This window comes from Geotrypetes seraphini, chromosome 1 (genome assembly GCF_902459505.1).
Source record: "Geotrypetes seraphini chromosome 1, aGeoSer1.1, whole genome shotgun sequence".
Lineage (NCBI taxonomy): Eukaryota > Metazoa > Chordata > Amphibia > Gymnophiona > Dermophiidae > Geotrypetes > Geotrypetes seraphini.
In genome coordinates, this window is record NC_047084.1 from 217,484,126 (window position 1) to 217,505,375 (window position 21,250).

The 21,250-nt window shown below is 41.9% G+C and overlaps 1 protein-coding gene across 2 annotated transcripts in view; it reads left to right on the top strand.

Annotated features, from left to right (window-relative positions):
- The window catches only part of GABRA4 (gamma-aminobutyric acid type A receptor subunit alpha4), a 159,705-nt gene that overhangs the window by 30,319 nt on the left and 108,136 nt on the right, over positions 1-21,250 (top strand). For both annotated transcript variants that reach the window (XM_033921157.1, XM_033920327.1), the window contains exon 3: positions 3,204-3,271. In XM_033921157.1, coding sequence (XP_033777048.1) covers positions 3,204-3,271 — 68 coding nt within the window. The remainder of the gene's footprint in view (positions 1-3,203; positions 3,272-21,250) is intronic.

Consider the following 21,250-nt stretch of genomic DNA (forward strand, 5'->3'; position numbering starts at 1 on the left):
CTAAACTAAACTAAACTAAATCTTGGGTTTATATACCGCATCATCTCCACAAAATGGAGCTCGACACGGTTTACAGGGTTTGGGATATTACGGAACTTCAATGGAATTATATAAGTAAGTATGAAGAGAGGTTAGGGCTTAGAGTACCAGAGAGGGGAAGAGGTTACATTTTGGAGAAGAGCCAAGTCTTCAGATGCTTACAGAAAAGTTGAAGGGAGCTCAAGTTACGAAGAGGGGAAGTGAGACTATTCCAGAGCTGAGTGATTCTGAAGGGGAGGGAGGACCCAAGTTTACCAATGAGGGAGATGCCTTTTAAGGAGGGGTAGGATAATTTTAGTTTTTGCGTGGATCTAGTGGAAATTGGATTTGAGGAATTCCAGGATAGAGGAATAAGAGGAGGAAGGATGCCGTGAAGGATCTTGAAGGTTAGGCAGGCACATTTAAAGTGGACCCTGGAGATAACAGGAAGCCAGTGGAGCTTGGACAGGAGTGGTGAGACATGGTCAAATTTACTTTTTGAGAAGATAAGCTTAGCCGCGGTGTTCTGGATTAGTTGGAGTCTATGGAGGCTTTTCTTTGTTAAGCTTATGTAAATAGAATTGCAATAATCCAATCTGGAGAGGATGATGGATTGTACAAGGACGGCAAAGTGTTTTTGATGGAAGCAGGACCTCACTTTCCTCAGCATGTGAAGGCTACAAAAGCATTTTTTTATCAGGGAGTTGAGGTGGTCGTTGAAGGAAAGTGAGGAGTCAATGGTGATGCCCAGAACTTTGCTAGAGAACTCCAACTGTAGAGAGGAGCCTGTGAACAAGAACGTGCGCTGGTAGGGCTAGTCTCAGTTAGGGTACTGGTCTTTGACCAGAGGGCCACCGCGTGAGAGGACTGCTGGGCACGATGGTCCACTGGTCTTACCCAGCAGCGGCAATTCTTATGTTTTTAAACTGTTTTTTTTTTCCTGATTATGCCAAGGCCACGGCTGACAAAAGAAAACAATTTTTGGTACTTCACCCCCAGCTGAAACAAATGGAGGCATATGTATGGATTATTTTTCCCTGCAAAGATGAAGGTCACTCATTGCAATAAAACAATATACTACGAGGATCCATTAAAGTTACAAGAATACATTTCTCAACATGAAGATGGAATGTCCTAAGAATAAGAACAGAAATGTGACTCAATAATTACTTATTTTCCTTCTTTTTGATTTTAAGTTTATTTTATTTTATATTATATAAAGTTGTTTTGGGGTTTTTTTTTTTTGCTGTTTTGGTCTTAATAGCTTAGTCAGTTGCAACTTGAATTAAGTTCTTTTTACTCTCTGAACACTCTAAAGAATGACTGATTATCAGAAAGAGGTTTGGAACACTGGAGGGTTATACCACTTACTTCTGCTATTCCTCAAACTGTTTTTGTCCTGCTGCTAAATCGGTTGGTGTTCTGCTCTCCTCTGCAGGAGATTTTCATGGATTTGGATGATCCTGGCTCACAGAGATTTTGCCTCCGTGGTGTTTTTTCTATATGCTGGGGCTCTCCTTCTTTTAGGGCTGAATTCTGAACACTGCTCATGTGTGGCAGTCGGGAGGATGCAGACGAATCCTGAGAGTCCACCATCTTCCACCTCCATGCCAGAAGGGGCTAGCAGCTCTCAGCAGCAGCAGCAACTCATGCAGCAGATAATTTGTATGCTGGCTAATAGTGATTCTCAGGTGCAGAATCCAGAAGTGTGCTTCCAACAGCAGCTGGAGCAGCTAAACGCCATGGGCTTTATCAATCAGGAAGCCAACCTGCAGGCCCTGATAGCCACCGATGGCGACATCAATGCAGCCATCGAGAGACTACTAGGCTCCTAGCCTCCTAAAGCCATAATCTGACTCACAGGATATGCACACAACCACTCAATCCATCTGTCAGCAGCCATTGCTCGTGTTTCAGGCTTTAGCCCTTGTTCCCATATCTCTTAACTTAAGACTGCAGTCCTGTGGGGCGTCAACAGGACCAGTGGTGCTGCTCATATCACAATGAGGAAGGGGAAGATATCCGAAGAATACAGACTTTTAGGAGGGAATTCATCAAGGTTCAGTAAAAAAAATCACCTTTTACCGCATACTAGTTCTCTATGGGATTCAGAAATCTGTGGGATCCTGGTACTGCAGGCTACTGAATCCTATGTAAAAGAATAATGCTGCTTGAAAGCCACTGTGCATGCAGCATTCATTAATCAATGTGCCCAGGAATATTGGGCCAAAAAGTCATGACCCAAAGCTTTCAGGCACAATGTTCACAGGATAGAGGGGAAGCGTGTAAGGGTCCTCATTCAGTTGTCCGCACTGCAGCATCCTTCTCTCCCAATTCCTGTTCCCCCCTGCCCCCAGCATCATTTCCTCCCAATTCCAGCAATTCCCAATTCCAACCCCCCTGAAGTATCTTTCCCTCCTGATTACAGCTCCCCTCCCCCCGCAGTATCTTTCATGCAAGGCTCCCCTGAATTTGGAGAGGCCTTCAGTGCCTCTTCACTCCTGCCCGGCCTGTGGCACATTCAAAATGGTGACCCTAGTGGTAACCTCACACAAAAATCACTGGGGGTCATATCTGCATATAAGAAAAATTAACTTCTACTGATAGATGTGCCACTGCAGTTTTAGCATATTTTATAGAATTCAGGGGTTAATGCATATCAACCTATGAATTAAGATGTGTATGATGAGTTTCAATTTTTGTTAAAAACAAATGTTTGAAATGAAGAAAATTACCAAAAATCAGGAAAACATTCAAAAAATTCTGAAAATGAACTAAAAATATTTTCTTACTCATTCTTGGCATAAGTATTTTTTGGAGGCATTGTTTGTGTGAAGTTGGAGCAGAGTTCAAATGTGCATATGTGTTCACACATAAATAACATATATATATGTGTGTGTTATTTATGTGTGAACACATATGCACATTTGAACTCTGCTCTGCTCTGCTTTTTAGAACAGGTATAAATTTGTGCATAACATTTTTTTATAATGTTGCGGATAGCTCTGGGTGAACATATTATAAAATCACATTAGTGCCTACATTGCTTTTATAAAATAGAAAAAGCATATTTTTCAAACTTTATCATTGGTGTCCTCATGAAATTACTCCCATTGTTAGTTTCTTTGTCAGGTGTGTTATCAAAATATTTTTTTCTCATTCTTGAAATTTCTTTGAACAATTAGGTCCTGTTACTGAAGTGAAAACAGATATATATGTGACCAGTTTTGGACCAGTGTCTGATGTAGAAATGGTATGTATATTTCTAACTGAACAATTCTGTCTAAGCTACCTGTCTGAAAATATATCATTCTGTAAGAGGAATCACTATTTATTAAAATTGTCGTCCATTGTATTGTGCATTATAGAAATTAGAACATATTGTTTTATTAATATACAAAGCCTATCACAAATTATAACTAAGAGAATAAGAGAAGCAATAAGGTACATTACAAAAGACATACAAGAAGAGACTGGAAGAGGAACAACAGAAGAGGAGAGGAACAACAGAAGAGATATGACACAGATGTTTAAATACTTTAAAGATATTAATATGGAAACATGTTTTCCAGAGAAAGGAAATCGGGGGAGAGTGGTTGATGCCTGGAATGCCCTCCAGAGGGAGGTGGGGGGAAAGGAAAATGGTGATGGGGCTCTAAAAAATGTGGATGCACACAAAGGATCTCTAATTAGAAAATAAACAGTATAAAATGAAGAACAAAGGCCAGTACTGGACAGACTTACATGGTCTGTATCCCGTATATAACAATTTGGTTTAGGATGGGATGGGGAGGGCTTTGACAGGAATTACAGTAATTTGGAACATGAGGGCAGTGCTGGGCACACTTTTGTGGTCTGTATCCCGCAAATGACAAAATGGCTTGGATAAGTTGGAGTGAACTTCAACGGCAACTCCAGTAGTTGGAACTTAAGGATAGTACCAAGTGGACTTCTATGGTCTATGGCCCAGAAATATCAAAGAAAAAAGACAATTTATAATGCATGCAACTATTGGGCAGATTGGATACATCATTCAGGCCTTTATCTGATGTTATTTACTATGGGCTCCTTTTACAAAGCAACGCTAGGGTCTTAACGCGTGGAATAGCGCACGCTAAATTGCCCCGCATGCTATCCGCTACCGCCTCCTTTTGAGCAGGCGGTAGATTTTCGGCTAGCGCATGCTATAGCGCATGCTAATCCGGTACGTGCACTAAAACGCTTAGCGTACCTTCGTAAAAGGAGCCCTATGTCTCGACTTTTAATCATGTGCTAACCCCTGCGCTAACCAAAAAACTACCGCCTGCTCAAGAGGAGTTTAGCACACACTATTATGCGCGTTAAACCGCTAATGTGCCTTCGTAAAAGGAGCCTAATATGTCTTAATGGTAGTCCATGCTGTTAAACCACCCCTTAAATATCCTCTGAATTTTCCCATCAGGCTAGATATAGGGCTCCTTTTACAAAGGTGTGCTAGGACCTTAACGCGCGCAATAGCGAGCATTAAATTCCCGAGTGCGCTTGCCACTACCGCCTCCATTTTAGGAGGCAGTAGATTTTTGGCTATAGCGCGTGATAATTTTGTGCGTGCGCTGAAAACCCTATCGCACCTTTGTACAAGGAGCCAATAGTGATGAACAACAAGAAACTATAGATATTAGAATTTTCAATTTGTTGTCATAGTTTCCCCTAATGTTCTGCCATAACAAACTCCTAATATTTAATGCAGTCCCATTTTATGCAAAAACCTACAGACCCTTTTGCTAAAGCATGGTAAAAGTTTTAACTACCATGGTTAACAGTGGATTTTTCCATGTGGTGGCTATTGGAGACATTCCCACTCTTTGCTATTGCAAATCAATCAATACAATACAATAATATCACTTATATTCTGCTAAGGCCCAGCTTCTGTAACTAGTGCTGTTGTCAGTGACCACCTTAAATGCAGTCGCCGATTGCGTGTCCAGTGCTGATTTTTTAGGCGCTGGTAGGTGCCTTGAAAATCATTTAAACACATTGTTTAAATGGTGTTTTTTACTGAGCTTAGACACCTAAAACATTGATGCTGGTTAAAGAATCTGGGCCTAAATGCCTTTCAGTTTAATGCAGATTACAATGGAGGCAGGGAAGCTGCTGGATAAAGGGAGAGCTGTTACTGGACTTGGAGAGAGTTAGAAGGAGAGATGCTGCTGGGAGGGGAGGAGGGAAAGGGATGGGAAGAAAAGAGAGTTAATGTTGGATAGAGGGAGGAGGGAAGGGAGAAGAAGGAGAGATGCTGCTGGGAGGGGAGGAGGGAAAGGGATGGGAAGAGAGTTAATGTTGGATAGAGGGAGGAGGGGAGGGAGAAGTCACAACGTATAAGTTCTGTCCAGGCAGCCTTGTTAAACTTTCAGTTACGACTAAGTTTAGATCAGCTCACGTCCCACCCAAATCCCACCCTGACCCCTTTTAGCTCTGGTCGTATAGTAGTTTTTAGATATGTCTAACACCCGGTTTGATTATCGGCACTTGGACGACTTGTCTTACTGATCATCCAAGTGCCGATTTAGGCCAGATTTTAGACGTAGCTCCGTTTCAATTATGAGCCCCATACAATATAATCATTAATTTAATCTCAGATGGGAAGATATTCCTAACTTTTGCTAGTTGATACAAGAAAAACTGTATTTCTCTCCTTTAAGATTGGGGAAATGAAATTTAAATTAGTTTTATAGAGATCTGCCATGATATCCTGGCAAAGGTAACAACAGATGGCACACCTAGAGGCAGATTTTAGAAAGGACATCCAAATCAGAATATGAATGTCCAAGTCTGTATATCACATATGGACCTACATTTCTCATGTATTTTAGAACAAGAACTGTTGGCATACAGTCTGTTCTAAAATACATGAGAAACGGATGCCTGTGTACTGGAGACATCCAGCATAAACATCCATTTTAAAAACTGAAATGGAGAAAAACAAAAGACATAGAGCCTTCTAGGGATAGAAGAATACCTGAAGTGATGTGCCTGCCTACAGATTTCACCTGAAGTGGTGTATGTACAGAGTTCACAATGAAAAACAAAAAATAAAGAGCTTGTGGACCTTGACTCTGGTTCCCTTGGTTTTTAGTCCTCAGTACTAAGGATTAAGCTATTCCTCAAATCTGAATGAATTGCAATTAGGAATGTTTATAGTCCCTGAATCTGACATGGATGGGAATTTTCGATAGGACCCCCCAGACCCCCAAACATCCTGTCCCCACATCCCTCAAAGAGGCAGAAACTCATAATATTTTTTTTAGGTACATCAGAAGCAGAAAACTTGTGAGGGAATCCGTGGGACTGTTAGATGACCAAGGAGTAAAAGGTGCACTCAGGGAGGAAGGACTGGGTTCATTGGCCTTTTCTTGATAGCACATTACGCAAATTTGGGTTTGGACCTCTTTTCTGTCAATGGATTCAAGTGTTCTATGCTTCTCCAGTTGCTTGTGTCCAGATTAATGGGGGTAATTTTGCCTTATTTCCTCTCTCTCATGGTACCAGACAGGGGTGTCCCTTGACACCACTGTTGTTTGCCTTAATTATGGAACCTTTTGCTGCTGCTATTCGAGCAAACCAAGACATCATGGGCATCTCGGTTGGCGATCGTGAATATAAACTGTCTTTATTTGCGGACTACGTCTTACTTTCACTTACCAATCCTTTGGTTTCTCTCCCAAATCTTATGAAGGAAATTTCGGAGTATGCTTCTGTTTCTGGCTTTAAGGTTAATATGGCCAAGACTGCTGGTTTAGCTATTGGGCTATTGCCTTCTCTGTCCACTTCTCTTTCTGCTTCTTTTCATATTAAATGGGCTTCATGTAGCATTTGATATTTAGGGGTTCAGTTAATGACCCTGCCTTGATTAAAGCAATTCATATGGATTTGGAATGTTGGATATCTACGGATTTATCCTGGTTTGGAAAAATTGCCACCTTAAAGATGAATGTGATGCCTCACTTACTTTATCTGTTTCAAGTTCTTCCGCTTCATTTGCCTCAGCGATTCTTTTCTACTTTGCAAAATTATTTTATTCAGTTTGTGTGGCAGAGTAAATGACCTCGTCTGTCTCATCAATTTCTCTATAAGGATAAAGCTAAGGAGGGCCTTGGGGGGGCCTAATATCTTTTGGTATTATAGAGAAGCGCAATCCCGAGCTTGTCACACTCCCAGTATTGGGTTCAGAGCGCAAATCACTGACTCTGGCGTGCCTTCAAAAGTTGAAAGCCCTGCTGGGATAATAATGTTCTGAGAGAATAAAAGTCAGAATGGTCACAGATCTCTCAACTCAATAAGGCTCACGTTCAGCCACAGTTGCAATAAGGAAGGCTTTATTTAGTAGTGTAGCCACTTTCAAAATATATCCATAATAAGAAGAAAGCAAACTCAAACAATATACTTGTTCTGGCCATTAGCCCTGCAGTCCTTCTGACTGCCAAGTCAGCACATGGCTGTTCACACCCTTGCCTCAGGGTAAGTATTGGAAGTTCCTCACCGGCTTCTTTCAAGCAAACTGGGTAAGTATTTGCACAGTCCTGCAAACACCAACTTGTCCTTGTAAAGTTCACTGTGCCTACCTAAGCTTAGTCAGGCTTCCCCCTACTAACCCTAGGCAGTTGGTGGGGGTGGGGAATTGCTGAATCCACTCTCAAAAATAGCCTAATTGGCCCCACAATCCCAACCCTGTGGATCTTATGTGGATTCTGCCCTCACAATCCCCACTGTAGCTCCCAGTGACTTTACCTTCTCAAAACAGAGAGAAAAAAACACCATACAAAGTCCTTTCCTGGTAAGGTAGCCTTTCCCTACAATGGGCTTTAAAAGTCTCAAACAGCCAGCAAACATATAGGTTCTTTCTTCCACAACTCAGTGCAGTGGAAAGTCTTTTCAAGCAAAAGAAATCAAAAAGAAGACTTAACTTTCGTCCATGCGGTCATCAACTGGATCCAGAACAATGTCCATGGCTTCCTCTGGCCTCAGGCAGTCTGGTTGATTTTCCAGTAAAGATTCATCTGAATCTTGCATTTCCACTTCATTACCTTGCCTGACCTCTGGAGCACCCAGCCATAAGTCTGCTTCCTCTGCTGGCTCAGCTCTCCCTTTCCCTGGCTTGCACTGCTCCACCTGACTTGCTCTGTGAGAGCCACGCCCCAGCCTGTGTGGGGGATGGGCAGGCTTCAGCTTTCCCTGAGCTCTCTCCTGCTCTGCAATCAATTTCAGCAGGTGTGCGCCTAAAGGACTGGGAGCCTGTTTTCTAAGCTGTGTCTTACTAGTGCCTAGTCATTACATTACACTACATTACATTACATTAGGGACTTCTATTCCGCCTATATCTTGCAGTTCAAGGCGGATTACAAAAGAGCTAACTGGACATTTCCAGTGAAGTTACAACAGTTTTGGGTTTGCTTGTTTTTTGGTTACAAGGGAGGAGAGGTATCTGGATTAATTCCGGAAGAACTTGCAAATTGGATATTAAATTGACTGTACGTTACTGTGTGGTATAACAAATAGATTACAGTTAGAGTACAAATAAGATTACTGTGCAACATAGTAGGCAAACTGTGCAACATAGTAGGCAAAAGCATTTTGCCTGACAGTATGATGCAGGACCTACTACTACTGGAACAGTGGTCATCGACTTGGCAGCTATGCTTTAATGCTAAAAAGTGTAAAGTAATGCACCTGGGTAAGGGAAATCCATGCAGAACTTACACACTAAATGGTGAGACCTTGGCTAGAACCACGGCGGAACGTGATTTAGGGGTGATCATTAGTGATGACATGAAGGCTGCCAATCAAGTGGAAAAGGCTTCCTCCAAGGCAAGACAAATGATGGGTTGTATCCGTAGGGGTTTTGTCAGCAGGAGACCTGAAGTGATAATGCCACTGTACAGATCCATGGTGAGACCTCATTTGGAGTATTGTGTTCAATTCTGGAGGCCACACTACCGGAAAGATGTGCGGCGAATTGAGTCGGTTTAGTGAATGGCCACCAGGATGGTCTCGGGGTTCAGGGATCTCACGTATGAAGAAAGGCTAAATAAATTGCAGCTGTACTCACTAGAGGAACGAAGAGAGAGGGGGGACATGATTGAGACGTTCAAATATGTCACGGGCCGTATCGAGGTGGAAGATGATATCTTCTGTCCTATAGGTCATTCGACCACCAGAGGGCATCCGCTGAAAATCAGGGGAGGGAAATTTTGAGGTGATTCCAGGAAATACTTCTTCACAGAAAGGGTGGTCGATCATTGGAACAGTCTACCTCTACAGGTGATTAAGGCCAGCAGCGTGTCAGATTTTAAGAGAAAATGGGACATTCACGTGGGATCTCTAAGGGAGTAAAGTCAGGGGGGTGGGTCATTGGAGTGGGCAGACTTGATGGGCTATGGCCCTTTTCTGCCGTCATGTTCTATGTTTCTATGTTTACATTTCAGGGATCTGAATACTTGGTTGGTGGTTTGGGGAGGAAGAGATTATTTAAGTGGAGGTTTTGGGGGAGAATTTATCTAGGAGGAGGGGGAAGGGTTGGGTTAAGATATCTGGATAAATTTTTTGAAAAGTAGGGTTTTGATTTCTTTTCGAAAAGTTTTGAAGTCGCCCGTTGCCGTCAACAGGTTGGAGATGGAGTGGTTAAGTTTTGCTGCTTGCGTTGCCAGAAGGTTATCAAACATCTTTTTGCGCTGAGTGCCCTTGAGTGGAGGGAAGGCAAAAGGGTTTGGAGTTCTTCTTTGTCTTGAGGTGAGGATCTGGTTTAGGCAGTTGTTTAGATGGGGGGGGGGGGCGGAGCCGTTTAATGCTTTGAATAATAGACAGTAGAATTTGAATTGAATTTGTGCTTGCATAGGTAGCCAGTGAGAGTCTAGGAAGGCAGATGTAATATGATCATATTTTCTCAGGGAGTAGATCAATCTGAGGGCAGTGTTTTGTATAGTCTGAAGTTGTTTTATCATGTTGGCAGGACAAGGTAGATAGAGGGAATTGCAATAGTCCAGTAGACCTAAGACTAGGGATTGGACAATTAGCCTGAATTGTGCTGGGTCAAAGAATTTTCTTATTTTACGTAGATTTCTCATAATGAAAAAAGCTTTCTGGGATGTTTTATTGATTTGGGACTGCATTGTGCAGCATCTGTCTATCGTTATTCCTAGGAGTTTGAGTTCGGGCTGTATTGGGTATTTGGTGTTTTTAATTTTCAGTTCTGTAATGGTGGGAGTTTTGGCCTTTTCGAGCAGAAGGAATTTTGTTTTATCTGAGCTTAGTTTCAGTTTATGGTCTACCATCCATTTTTCCACTGCATCTAGGATTATTTCCAGTTTTGCTGTAGTGGTAGGCTCTGATGGGTCGAAGGGGAGGAGTATGGTGATGTTGTCTGCGTACCTGAAGGATGTAACATTTAAGTTATCTAAAGTGGCTCCAAGGGAGGAAATAAAGAGGTTGAAGAGCGTAGGTGATAGAGCTGATCCTCGTGGAACTCCGCATGGGTTGGACCATGGTTCTGATTTGATATTATTGGACTTTACCCTGTAGGTTCTTGATTTGAGGAATCCTTGGAACCAATTGTAGACCTTGCTGAGATCCCAATGGCGTCAAGTATCTGTAGCAGTATGGAGTGGTCGACCAGGTCAAATGCTGCGGAGAGGTCAAGTTGGATTAGCATTATCTTTTTGCCTTTGCTAATTTGCTGTCGAGCTGTGTCTAGTAGTGTTACAAGTAGTGTTTCTGTGCTGTGGTTGTTTCGAAATCCTGATTGTGAGGGGTGAAGTAGGTTATGGTCTTCCAGGTAGTTGGTGAGATATTGTGCAACTAGACCTACTATTATTTTAACGTATATTGGTATTGAAGTGATTGGTCTGTAGTTGGAGGGGTTATCTATTGGGCCTTTGTGGTCTTTCATGATTGGGGTGATTATGATCTCTCCAAGGTCTTGAGGGAATTGACCTTCTGTTAATGTAGTTTGAATCCATAGCATGAGGTTGGCTCTGAATGTGGTGGAGGAGTTTGATAACAGGTAGGTGGGGCAGTTATTTAGGTCGCAAGAAGCTTGGCTGTATTTTTTGTAGAGTCGATTCATATCCGACCAATGTAATACGGGGAAGACTGTCCAGCTTCTGTCTGCGGCGATGGCTTCTCCTGTTGAAGGGTTTGTTGTTATCTTGTCGAGGTGGGTGTGAGTATTATTGAATGCGGTTCTGATCTTGGTGATCTTATTTTTGAAATGGTCTGCTAGTTGGATAGCTGTCGGTGGGTGGTTTCCTTGTGTAGCTAGGTGAGGTTTGGTGTCGGTGAGATTCTTTACTAGATTGAATAGCTTTTTTGTATCTGGGGTTTCCGTGCCTATCATTTTGGAGTAGTAGGCTTTCCGTTTTTCCTTGAGTTTGTTCTTGTATTGGTTGATTTGAGTTCTCCATACTGTTTTTGTGTGTACTAGGCTCTTTTTATTCCATTCTCTTTCTAGTTGTCTGCAGAGCTTTTTTAGTTGGAGAAGTTGAGTGTCGAACTATTTGTCTGATGGTCTGCAGATTCTGGATTTTGATTTTTCAGGAGCTAGCTCATTCAGGATGGTTTCGCTTACAGTACGCCATTGTGATATGAATTCGTTGGGGGCTATATTGGTGATTGCGGGGTCTGCTTTGTCCCAGAATGTGGAGGGTTCGATTTTTTGGCGTGTTTTGAAGGAGGTTTTGGGAGGGGGTTGCTTGTTATTGCGTTGAGCCCAATTGATGTTAAAGGTGTATTTGTAGTGATCTGACCAGAGGAAAGGGTGCCAGGCATTATTTATTATTTTGTATGATAGTGTGTCAAACCTATGTATTCTTTTATAATTAATCTGATGTACTTACCTTTTTTTATCTGTAAATCGCTTAGCAAATTAAATTAAGCGATTCAATAAGTCAAAAATAAACTTGAAACTTGAAACTTGGATTTGGGGATTGTGAGTGTGTTGGGACATGTATGCAGCGACATCTAGTTGGTGGCCTTTTTCGTGTGTGGGTTGGGGGTTGAGGATCTGGTAGTTCAGTGCTTTGAGGTATGAGAGTATATTTTCTACTTGTTTGGAGGTGTGATCTTCTAGGTGGAGGTTTATGTCTCCAAGGAGTAGGTTATGAGGTGATGTTAGGGAATTCTGATAAATGAATTCTTCGAGAGCTTGTTTGTTAGCATTCCATTTTCTAGGTTTAAAGGAGTGTTTGTCTTCATCCTGCTCCCACTCCTCCCAGGGCTCCTGCTCTTAGGAAATCTCTCCAGAAACAGGGTCTTGCTCCATCTTAGTTGGAGAGCTGCTGCATTGATTGGCTCTCCTAAGCTTCAGAGTTAAATTTCTCTGCTTTCTGGCTGAAACAAGGCTGGCTGTAGTGCTGGACTTGTGACAAGCTGCATTTGAATGGTTTCAGGCATGCACTCATAAATTTCGGATTCATTTAGAACAATCTTTGGTTGGTCCTCATCTACTTGGGCATTTTTTGTGGCTTCCTCCTAAACTTCATTCTCTTCCTTCTTCTTTGAACCCTCCTATTTCTTCTACTTTTTTCTATTGGGACTCCCTTTGTTCTTCAGAACCGTCGCATTTGTCTAGCCACTCGCCTATTGTCTTTAATCCCTTGTTCCCACCGGGGATGCATGGTGGGGTTTTTACCCATTGGTCTGCGGCTGGAATGGCTACCTGGGGGGCTCTATTTGAGGATGGACAGTTTCTTTCTTTTTCTTTTCTGCAGAACACCTATTATTTTCCCCCTCAGGATGTCTATGCTTACTTACAACTTAAACATTTTCTTTTGCAACCTCGTATCCATCTGATTGTACAGCGGGAACCTTCCTTTTTGGAGGTTTTGTGTGCCACCTCTACTAATACTAAGGGTCTTTTTACTTGTCTTTACCAATATTTGGTGTCCTCCTTTCCAGGTTATACTTTATATAGGAACAATTGGGAACGGGAATTGGGGGTGGTTTGGGGGGATAAAACTTGGTCTGTGATTGAATGTGATTTATTGAAGACATCAGTGGCAGTGAGATTTAAAGAAAATGCTATCAAATTAGCCTATAGATGGTATCTTACTCCTGTGAGGCTGCATCACATGTTTCCTTCTGTGTCTTCTACTTGTTGGGGAGGTTGTTGTGCACTTGGTACTATGGGTCACTTGTGGTGGACTTGTTGCAAAACCCAAGCATATTGCGCTCCGTTCAGAGTCATTTACAAGCATGGTTGGGTTGTGCTGTTTCATGGCACCCGGCGGTGTTTCTAATTGGCTCTAAACCGTTGGGGCTTACTAACTTTCAATGCTTGTTGCTTCGCCAGGCTTGTCGAGCAGCTTGTATGAACTTGGCAAAATATTGGAAGTCTCGGGCTGTTCCATCTATTTCTGATTGGATTCTTTGGGTTCATTAAATTTGCGAGATGGAACGCCTTATTTCACTTAATAGACATACTTTTGCCAAATGGGAGGCAATTTGGGCCCCTTTTCTTTTGGCCTGTCCTTTTTGAGTTCAATGGCATTTATCACTTCTGTTATGGATCACTTTTTGTGTTGGTTTTTTCTTGGTGCATTATTCCTTGTCGCCAATGGTTAATTTTGTTTTTGGGGGAGGGGGTTGTTACTCATATATGTACTAAAAAATTGTACAAACATTGGAAGTTCTACTAAGGTAATGTTAGTTTTTCCTTTATTGGGAGTGCTTTATTGGCTGTATACGAATATGTTATTCTGCTGTCTTGTTGCATCTTATTTCTGTTTTGTTGCATTACCCCTGATTTTCAATAAACTTACTTCTATTAAAAAAAAAAAATCAACACGTAGTCTGGTGTTTAACCATGGAAGATTAAAAAGATCAGTGTACATTTGAGTTGTTTAAAAATATTCCTTGCTTCAAAGAGGAGCCAGGTGTATCACTTTGTTATATTTAGGGCTCCTTATATGAAGGTGTGCTAGGGTTTTTAGCGCATGCACAAAAATACATCTGTGCTTAAAAAAATTAATACATTTATATGGGGGTCCTTTCACTAAGCTGCAGTAATCACTAATGAGTGCTTTCTGCAGGTTAAAAATGTACTATTGTGGCACATGCTGAGGCTTCCTTGTGGTTGTTTTAGGATCTGCGCTTGCTTCTGGCAGTGGAAAGTAGGCATGTTCTGTGCTGAATGGTTAACACAGCTACATCACAGCACACTAATCAGTTAAAGTGTGAGCCCTTTCCATCTAGATAGTAGGTGTTGGTAAGTGCTCACATACTAATGGCCAGACATTAATGAGGAAATTAGCATATGGCCATTAATAAGAATAATGGAAAATGGGGCCGTTTTATCACCTTGCTGAAAGTGGCTTCAGTGCTAGAGAGCTGCAAGGGATTGGAGATCATGGAAATCCTGTGGAGCCCACAGGATTCCTACAGGGATGGAAGAAGTTGTGGGATTCCCACAGGAATGGAAAGAGTTGCTGTATGATTTCCGAAAGGATGGAAGAAGTTTATGCAGAGTGAGGAATGGAATGTATTGAGAGAGGTAATCGGAGTCCCAGAATGAGGCTTGGAATGCCCAGAGAGGCAGCCAGAACACCAGCCTGTTGCTTGGAACATTGATTGTTTAAATGTTGAATACAGCCCAAAAAACACAGGAAGCTGATGGGGTTGGGAGGAAATGGAGGATGGTAGTGAATAATGACATTGACTCCTGTAGATATGGGTGAAGATGAAGTAGATTAATTAAATAGATAGAATTGATCTTAGTGGGTAAAAGTGAGGATGGATGAAATTTCTGTCCCTATGCAACTTTCTATTCAGTACATGAAAAAGACCAGCTCTGGGGATAGTGCTGACCATGTTTAGTGCTGCTCAGTAAAAGGGCTCCTATATGTCAAGCAGTTTAAGGCTTCCACTGATGAAGAGACTCAGCTTTCAAATTATCCCAATGCAATTAAGACCTATTTAAGTATGTGAATATGAATGAGCAACACAGAGGATATATATGGAGATGTGCAGGCAAGAAGATACACTATATTTGTTTAAAAACAATTTTGGGAATAAAGAAAAAACTTATACAAATACAAGGGATGTAAGGCATACTTGACTATACATATATTTTGAATGATTTTGTTGCTTGTTGTTTAGTGCAACTCTACATCTGCAAATATTTCATAAAAGCATTGGCTAGGTTCTTATGAAGAAAGCGGAGTGGAGCACAAGATATATACGAAGCTAAGTAGTATTTGAACAAAGTGCAGGACAGATGAACTACCGTACCATCTGTAAACACGAAGAAAATAATCAGTGAGGAAAAAAGCTTACAAAATTAAATAATTATGTCTAATACTGAAAAAAAATCTAATTGATGAAATCTTGCATCAGTACATGATTAACAAAATATGCTCAATTTAAAAACCATTGTAAAAACTGATGAAAAAAAAGGAAAGCATCTTAATTTTGTGGCACAGCTGGGCTCATTAAATTCCAGATGTACTAAGCATTTTTCCCATCAAATCTAGCATGATAATATCCTTTTTAGTACATCTGGCCATAAATGCTCAATTCATCTTCACACACATACACAGGGGAAAATAAAGAATCACAACTCTTCATCAAGGGTGAGGTGTTTTGTTTTGTTTTTTTTAACAATTTGTATTTCATCCACATGATTTTATTGGGAAATTTCAGGCTGGACATCTCAGGGCTATTCTGGAAAACTACTTTAGGGCACAATTACATTTCTCTCTTGCAATCAACCTACATACTTATATCTAATAATTGACCTTGGCAACATGTCGTGTCTTCCCTCAAAAATTTGAGAAAGCATAGCTCAGTATCAACATATTGTGGCAAAGAGTTCAAAAGCTGTTTATTTGCATAGATTTTGGAAGGTCCAATATTTTTCTGCTGCACTTTGAACTTTTAGCTCAGTCAGAATCAGCTCCTGTTGATGCTATTTATATTAGGCATCCTCATTATTGACTGCCAAATTTTTCATCCTATTTAAACCCTTTGCATCTGTACTTTACAGGTATAACCATTTACTGTGAGCCAAATAAATTTACTCCTTCTTAAACCAGTCCTGGTACATACTGAGTAGATGCCATTCAAAACTTGGAAATGTTAACCGAGCAGGATTTCCAGTTCCAGAGGTTCAAGGAACAGAAGTTAGGTATAAGAATTGAACCACTGGGGCAACTTCTTTAACTTCTGATCTGGCTTGCCACTGTACGTAAGTCACAGGGGTGAATGTGACATGGTCTTTTCTTCTTCATCCTCTGAAACAAAGCAAAACAAATTTGCTCCCGCTTCTGATATTCTGTTAATTATTTTCTGTGAGTACAGATTAACAAAACAGCTGGTTATGTGGTAAAAATTAAGGGGTCCTTTTGCTAAACTGCAGTAGGGAATTCACTCAGAAGAGGAAAAGGTGACTAGTGGAGTGCCTCAGGGATCGGTTCTTGGACCGATTCTGTTTAATATGTTTGTGAGCGACATTGCTGAACGGTTAGAAGGTAAGATTTGTTTGTTTGTTATCCAGGGTGAGTTACACTTTTGCATACAAAATAAGGCAGTACATTTAACATTCAGATCACTTAAATAATAATAATAGCTTTATTTATATCCTGTCATACCAATTCAGTTCAAGACGGTATACAGTAAAGTAGAAATATAGCATGGATACCGCAGGTATTGTGGCAAAATGAAGATTATAGCATTGGTATGGGGGGGTGCATGTTGGAATTTTTAGGTGGGAAGGATGGGTTTCGAAGGATCAGATATACTTGTTGAATAAGTGGTATTTCAGAGATTTTCTGAAGGATTGGTATGATGGGGAATTCAAGAGGAGGGTGCTTAAAGTGTTGTTCCAGATGCCTGCCTAGAAGGATAGTGTCCTATCAAGGAATTTTTGGTATCGACATCCCTTAGGTGTGAGGAATGAGAATAGCAGAGTATTGCAAGAGGGGCAGGGTGGTTCTGATGAACAATATGCTTCATGAGGTAGGTGGGCGAGATGCCGAATAGTGTCTTATAACAGAGGCATCCGAATTTGAAGATGATTCTGGTTTTGAGCGGTAGCCATTGTAGATTTTTGAGATATGAGGAGATGTGGTTGGATTTTTTTTCAGGCCGAAGATCAGTCTTACTGCCTTGTTTTGGATCGCTCTTGGTCTCTTAATGGTTTTTTTGTGAGATCCTAGGTAGATAATGTTGCAGTAGTCCAGTGAGCTTAGAATTAGAGATTGAACTAGCAGCATAAATGCGGCGAAGTCAAAGTAAGGTTTTAGTGTGCGTAGTTTCCATAGTAGGCAAAAGCATTTATTGATCAAGATGTTGGTATAGGTGTCAAGGGTGAGTTGTTGGCCTATGGTGACACCTAGGATTTTTATGGTAGGGTTGATTGAGAAAATGCTACCGTTTAAATTGATTGAAGAGTCAATGGTTTTGTTTGACGGGGTCGCAATGAAGAATTTGGTTTTATCTGGGTTGAGTTTAAGTATGAAGTTTTTTGTCCATTGAGATACTTGATTGATGACTGAAGAGATGAAGGATCTGGTTTTGGTCGATAGGGTGGAGATGGGGATGATGATTGTGATGTCGTCTGTATGTAAGTAAGATTCGATGTTCAGCTTTGACAATGCTTGGCCTAGAGAGGACATGTATATGTTAAAGAGGGTGGGAGAGAGAGGGGAACCTTGTGGGACTCCACAGGGGTTGACTCATGATTGTGAGTAGGATTGTTCATTGATGACCTGATAAGATCGATTTTTCAGGAAACCCTTGAACCAGTTTAGAATTTTGCCCGTAATTCCAATAGCATCCAGACAGTTAAGTAGGATTTCATGGTCCACCAAGTCAAAGGCACTACCCAGGTCAAATTGGAGTATTAGTGCTTGACTCCCTGCACTAAGTATGTGAGAAATGTGATCTATAATGGAGGCTAGTGCAGTTTCAGTGCTGTGGTGTTTGCGGAATCCTGATTGGCATTCATGTAGCAAAGAAAATTTATCCAGATAATTTGTTAGGGCAGTGTTGATCAGGCCTTCCATCAGTTTTGTGAAGAAGGGGATGTTGGCTACTGGTCTGTAGTTGGAGGTTGATGATAAGGGGTCCTTTTGGTTCTTTATGATGGGAGTGATGAGGATGTGGCCAAAGTCCATTGGGAATTCACTGTTGGCCATCCTTTGAGAGATCCAGTCATAGAGCAGAGCTTTGAAAAGCATGGGAGCCGATTTCATGATGGTGGGTGGGTAGTTGTCGAGACGGCAGTGGGAGTTGACGTATTTGTTGGAGAGTTGGAGGAATTGGAACCAATTGGGATTTTCAAAGTGATCCCAGAGCATGTCAGCTAGGATGGAGATGGAGTGGGGGTTAGTGGTGGGGAAAGAGGTGGGGTAGGGGGAGTGTTTTGGAAGGGTGCGTGTAGCATGAAGATTTTTTCCTTGAAGTGAGATGCAAAAGGACTTCACGGTAGTTAGGTGGAGGGAGATCTTTTATGATGGTTAACATCGAACAACGTGTTAATAAGTTTGAAGAGTTCTTTGCTGTTGGTTGTGGGGGAACCTATTTTGGTCGAATAATAGGTGCGTCTCTTTTCTTTTGAAATTCTTTTGTATTCGTATATTTTGGATTTCCAGATTGCTTTGTCATTCTCATCTTTTGTTTTGATCCAGATTCTTTCCAGTTGGCGTGCCTTTTGTTTAAGTGTTGTAAGTTCCATGTCGTACCATCCATCAATTATTTGTCGTCTTTCTTTTACCTTTCTTTAACGGAGCAATTTTATCGAGGATCATGGTGCTGGTGTTGTTCCAGTATTCGGGGAAGTCCTTATTGGTGTTGAGAGTGGGTAATAATGAGAAGTGTGACCAGAATTCAGTGGGGTTAAGGGAGGGTCTAAAGGTTGTAGTTGAGGCATCCTTTCTATGGTTGACTGTTACTTTAGGCTTCGTATTGTTCCAAAGTAGCTGGAAGCTGGCGAGAAGGTGGTCTGACCAGATTGTGTTGGTCCAGGATACTTTTGTAAGGGAGATGGAGAGGAGGTGGGTCATTGGAGGAGAAGGAGATTAAGTCTAGGTGGTGGCCATTTTGATGGGTGGCAGTAAGGAGGGGGTATGGGGATTCCTAGGAAGGTTAGCAGGGAGAGTACTTCCTTGACTGATGGGGAGTCTGGGCATTCCAGGTGGAGATTTATGTTGCCTAGTAGAAGATTAAAATTATCCTTGGAGGTGTTTAGGAGGAGGAATTCAGAGAAGTCTTGGCTGGCATTGTTCCATTTGTTGGGCGGAATGTAGAACAATGTAGTGGTCAGTTGATTCATGAGGTCTTGGTTCAAGAGGGTGCAGGTGATGATTTCAAGGTCTTCGGTGGATTTAGAATGATGGCAATTCCACCCCCTCTTTTAGAGTTTTGGGGGAGGGGGATGATTTTGTAGCCATTAGGTGGGATATCATTGATTATGTCATTGTCTGAGATAAGCCATGTCTCGGTTAGGAATACTAGGTCTAGCTTGGAGGTAGTTAGTCAGTCTTTCACAAATTGGGCTTTGTTTCTAATGGAGTGAATGTTGAGGTAGACACTGGAGAAAGTGCAGGAGATTGGGGCTGGAATGGGATTGTTGAGAGTGATGTTCCGAAGTTCTCGTTGTTTTTTGGGATGGGATTTAGTAGAGTGGTGGATGTTATGAAGTACTTGGATTTGAAAAGGGCCTAGTCCTGTTCAGTCAGGGTGGGTGAGGGGTGAGGGGTGGTCATAGGTGTGTCGGCATTGTTTGTAGGCTGGGTAGGTGGTAGGCGGGACTGATTCAAAGGAGGAAACCCTGTGGGACCAGAGTCTGAGGCAGATAAGCTATAAGATAGCATAGGGAAGGAGGATATTTTTTGTGGGTTTCATGATTCCTTTGTGGGGAGGATTGTAGATGGAGGGGGGAAGGGTGGGGAGGGGAATGAGGGCAACTAAACAGTACTTATAAGATTGGGAGTAATAACTTAGAGGAGATTACACAGTGTTTCCAAAATTAGGCGTTATAATTGGAGAAGGGTATAAGCCCTTGAGACGCTAATTTGTGGATGAGGTGGAGCTGGTAGGGATAGAGGTAGTGACCGTAGGTTGGATAGACTTCAGTGGCTTAAATTAATGATAGTGGGTCAATTAGACAACAAAGTTTTGAATGTTAGGTCAAAACAGCTGACCGATGAAAGTGTTGCAATTGTTCTGCCATGATAGGGTAGTAGTTGTGTCTTGAGAGGCTATCAGCAGAGGTGAGGGTGTTCGTGTGGTCGCTTCTCAGTCGCTTCGCAAAGGCGTGTGCTAAGGGGCATGCCTTTGACATGTGCCTTAGAAGGCGCGCCGAACGGCTGTGCACCGTTGGGCCTTTTAACCGTTGGGCACTGGGCCTTTTAACAGTGAGTGGAGCTGCAAGGAAGGGCAGAGTGTGCTCTCATGCCCGAGGGGATCTTCTGCTGCTCCCGATCCGGCGATAAAAAGAACGGAAAAGGAAGGGCCAACTGAACTTTTAAAATAAGGTAATGTTTTCCCGCTGAGCCTTCCAACTGCCTTAGTGAGTGGAGCTGCGGGGAGGGGGCGGAGTTTGATCCCATGCCCGAGGGGATCCTCTGCTGCTCCCGGTCCGTCGATAAATAAACACACTATAAAACAAATTACACATTTACATATGGAAAGTCAAATTACTGTAACATACACATCGCTTCAACGATGAACATCGTTATATCCAAGAAAACTGGTCGAACCCTAACATACATCAAAATATAAAATTGCATATAGCATACTTGTCGCTCAGTGCTAGCCTTTTTGTGGATGATACCAAGATTTGTAACAGAGTGGACCCCAGAGGGAGTGGAAAACATGAAAAAAGATCTGCAAAAGTTAGAAGAATGGTCTAATGTCTGGCAACTAAAATTCAATGTGAAAAATTGCAGAGATGCATTTGGGGGGTAGAAATCTGAGGGAACCATATGTGCTGGGAGGTGATAGGCTGATAAATACTGAAGGAGAAAGGAATCTTGGGGTGATTGTGTCTGAGGATCTAAAGGCGAAGAAACAGTGTGATAAGGCGGTGGCTGTAGCTAGAAGGATGCTAGGCTGTATAGAAGGAGGAATAACCAGCAGAAGAAGGGAGGTGTTGATACCCCTGTATAGGTCGTTGGTGAGGCCGCACTTGGAGTATTGTGTTCAGTTTTGAAAGCCGCATCTGGTGAAGGATATAAAAAGACTTGAAATGGTCCAGAGGAAG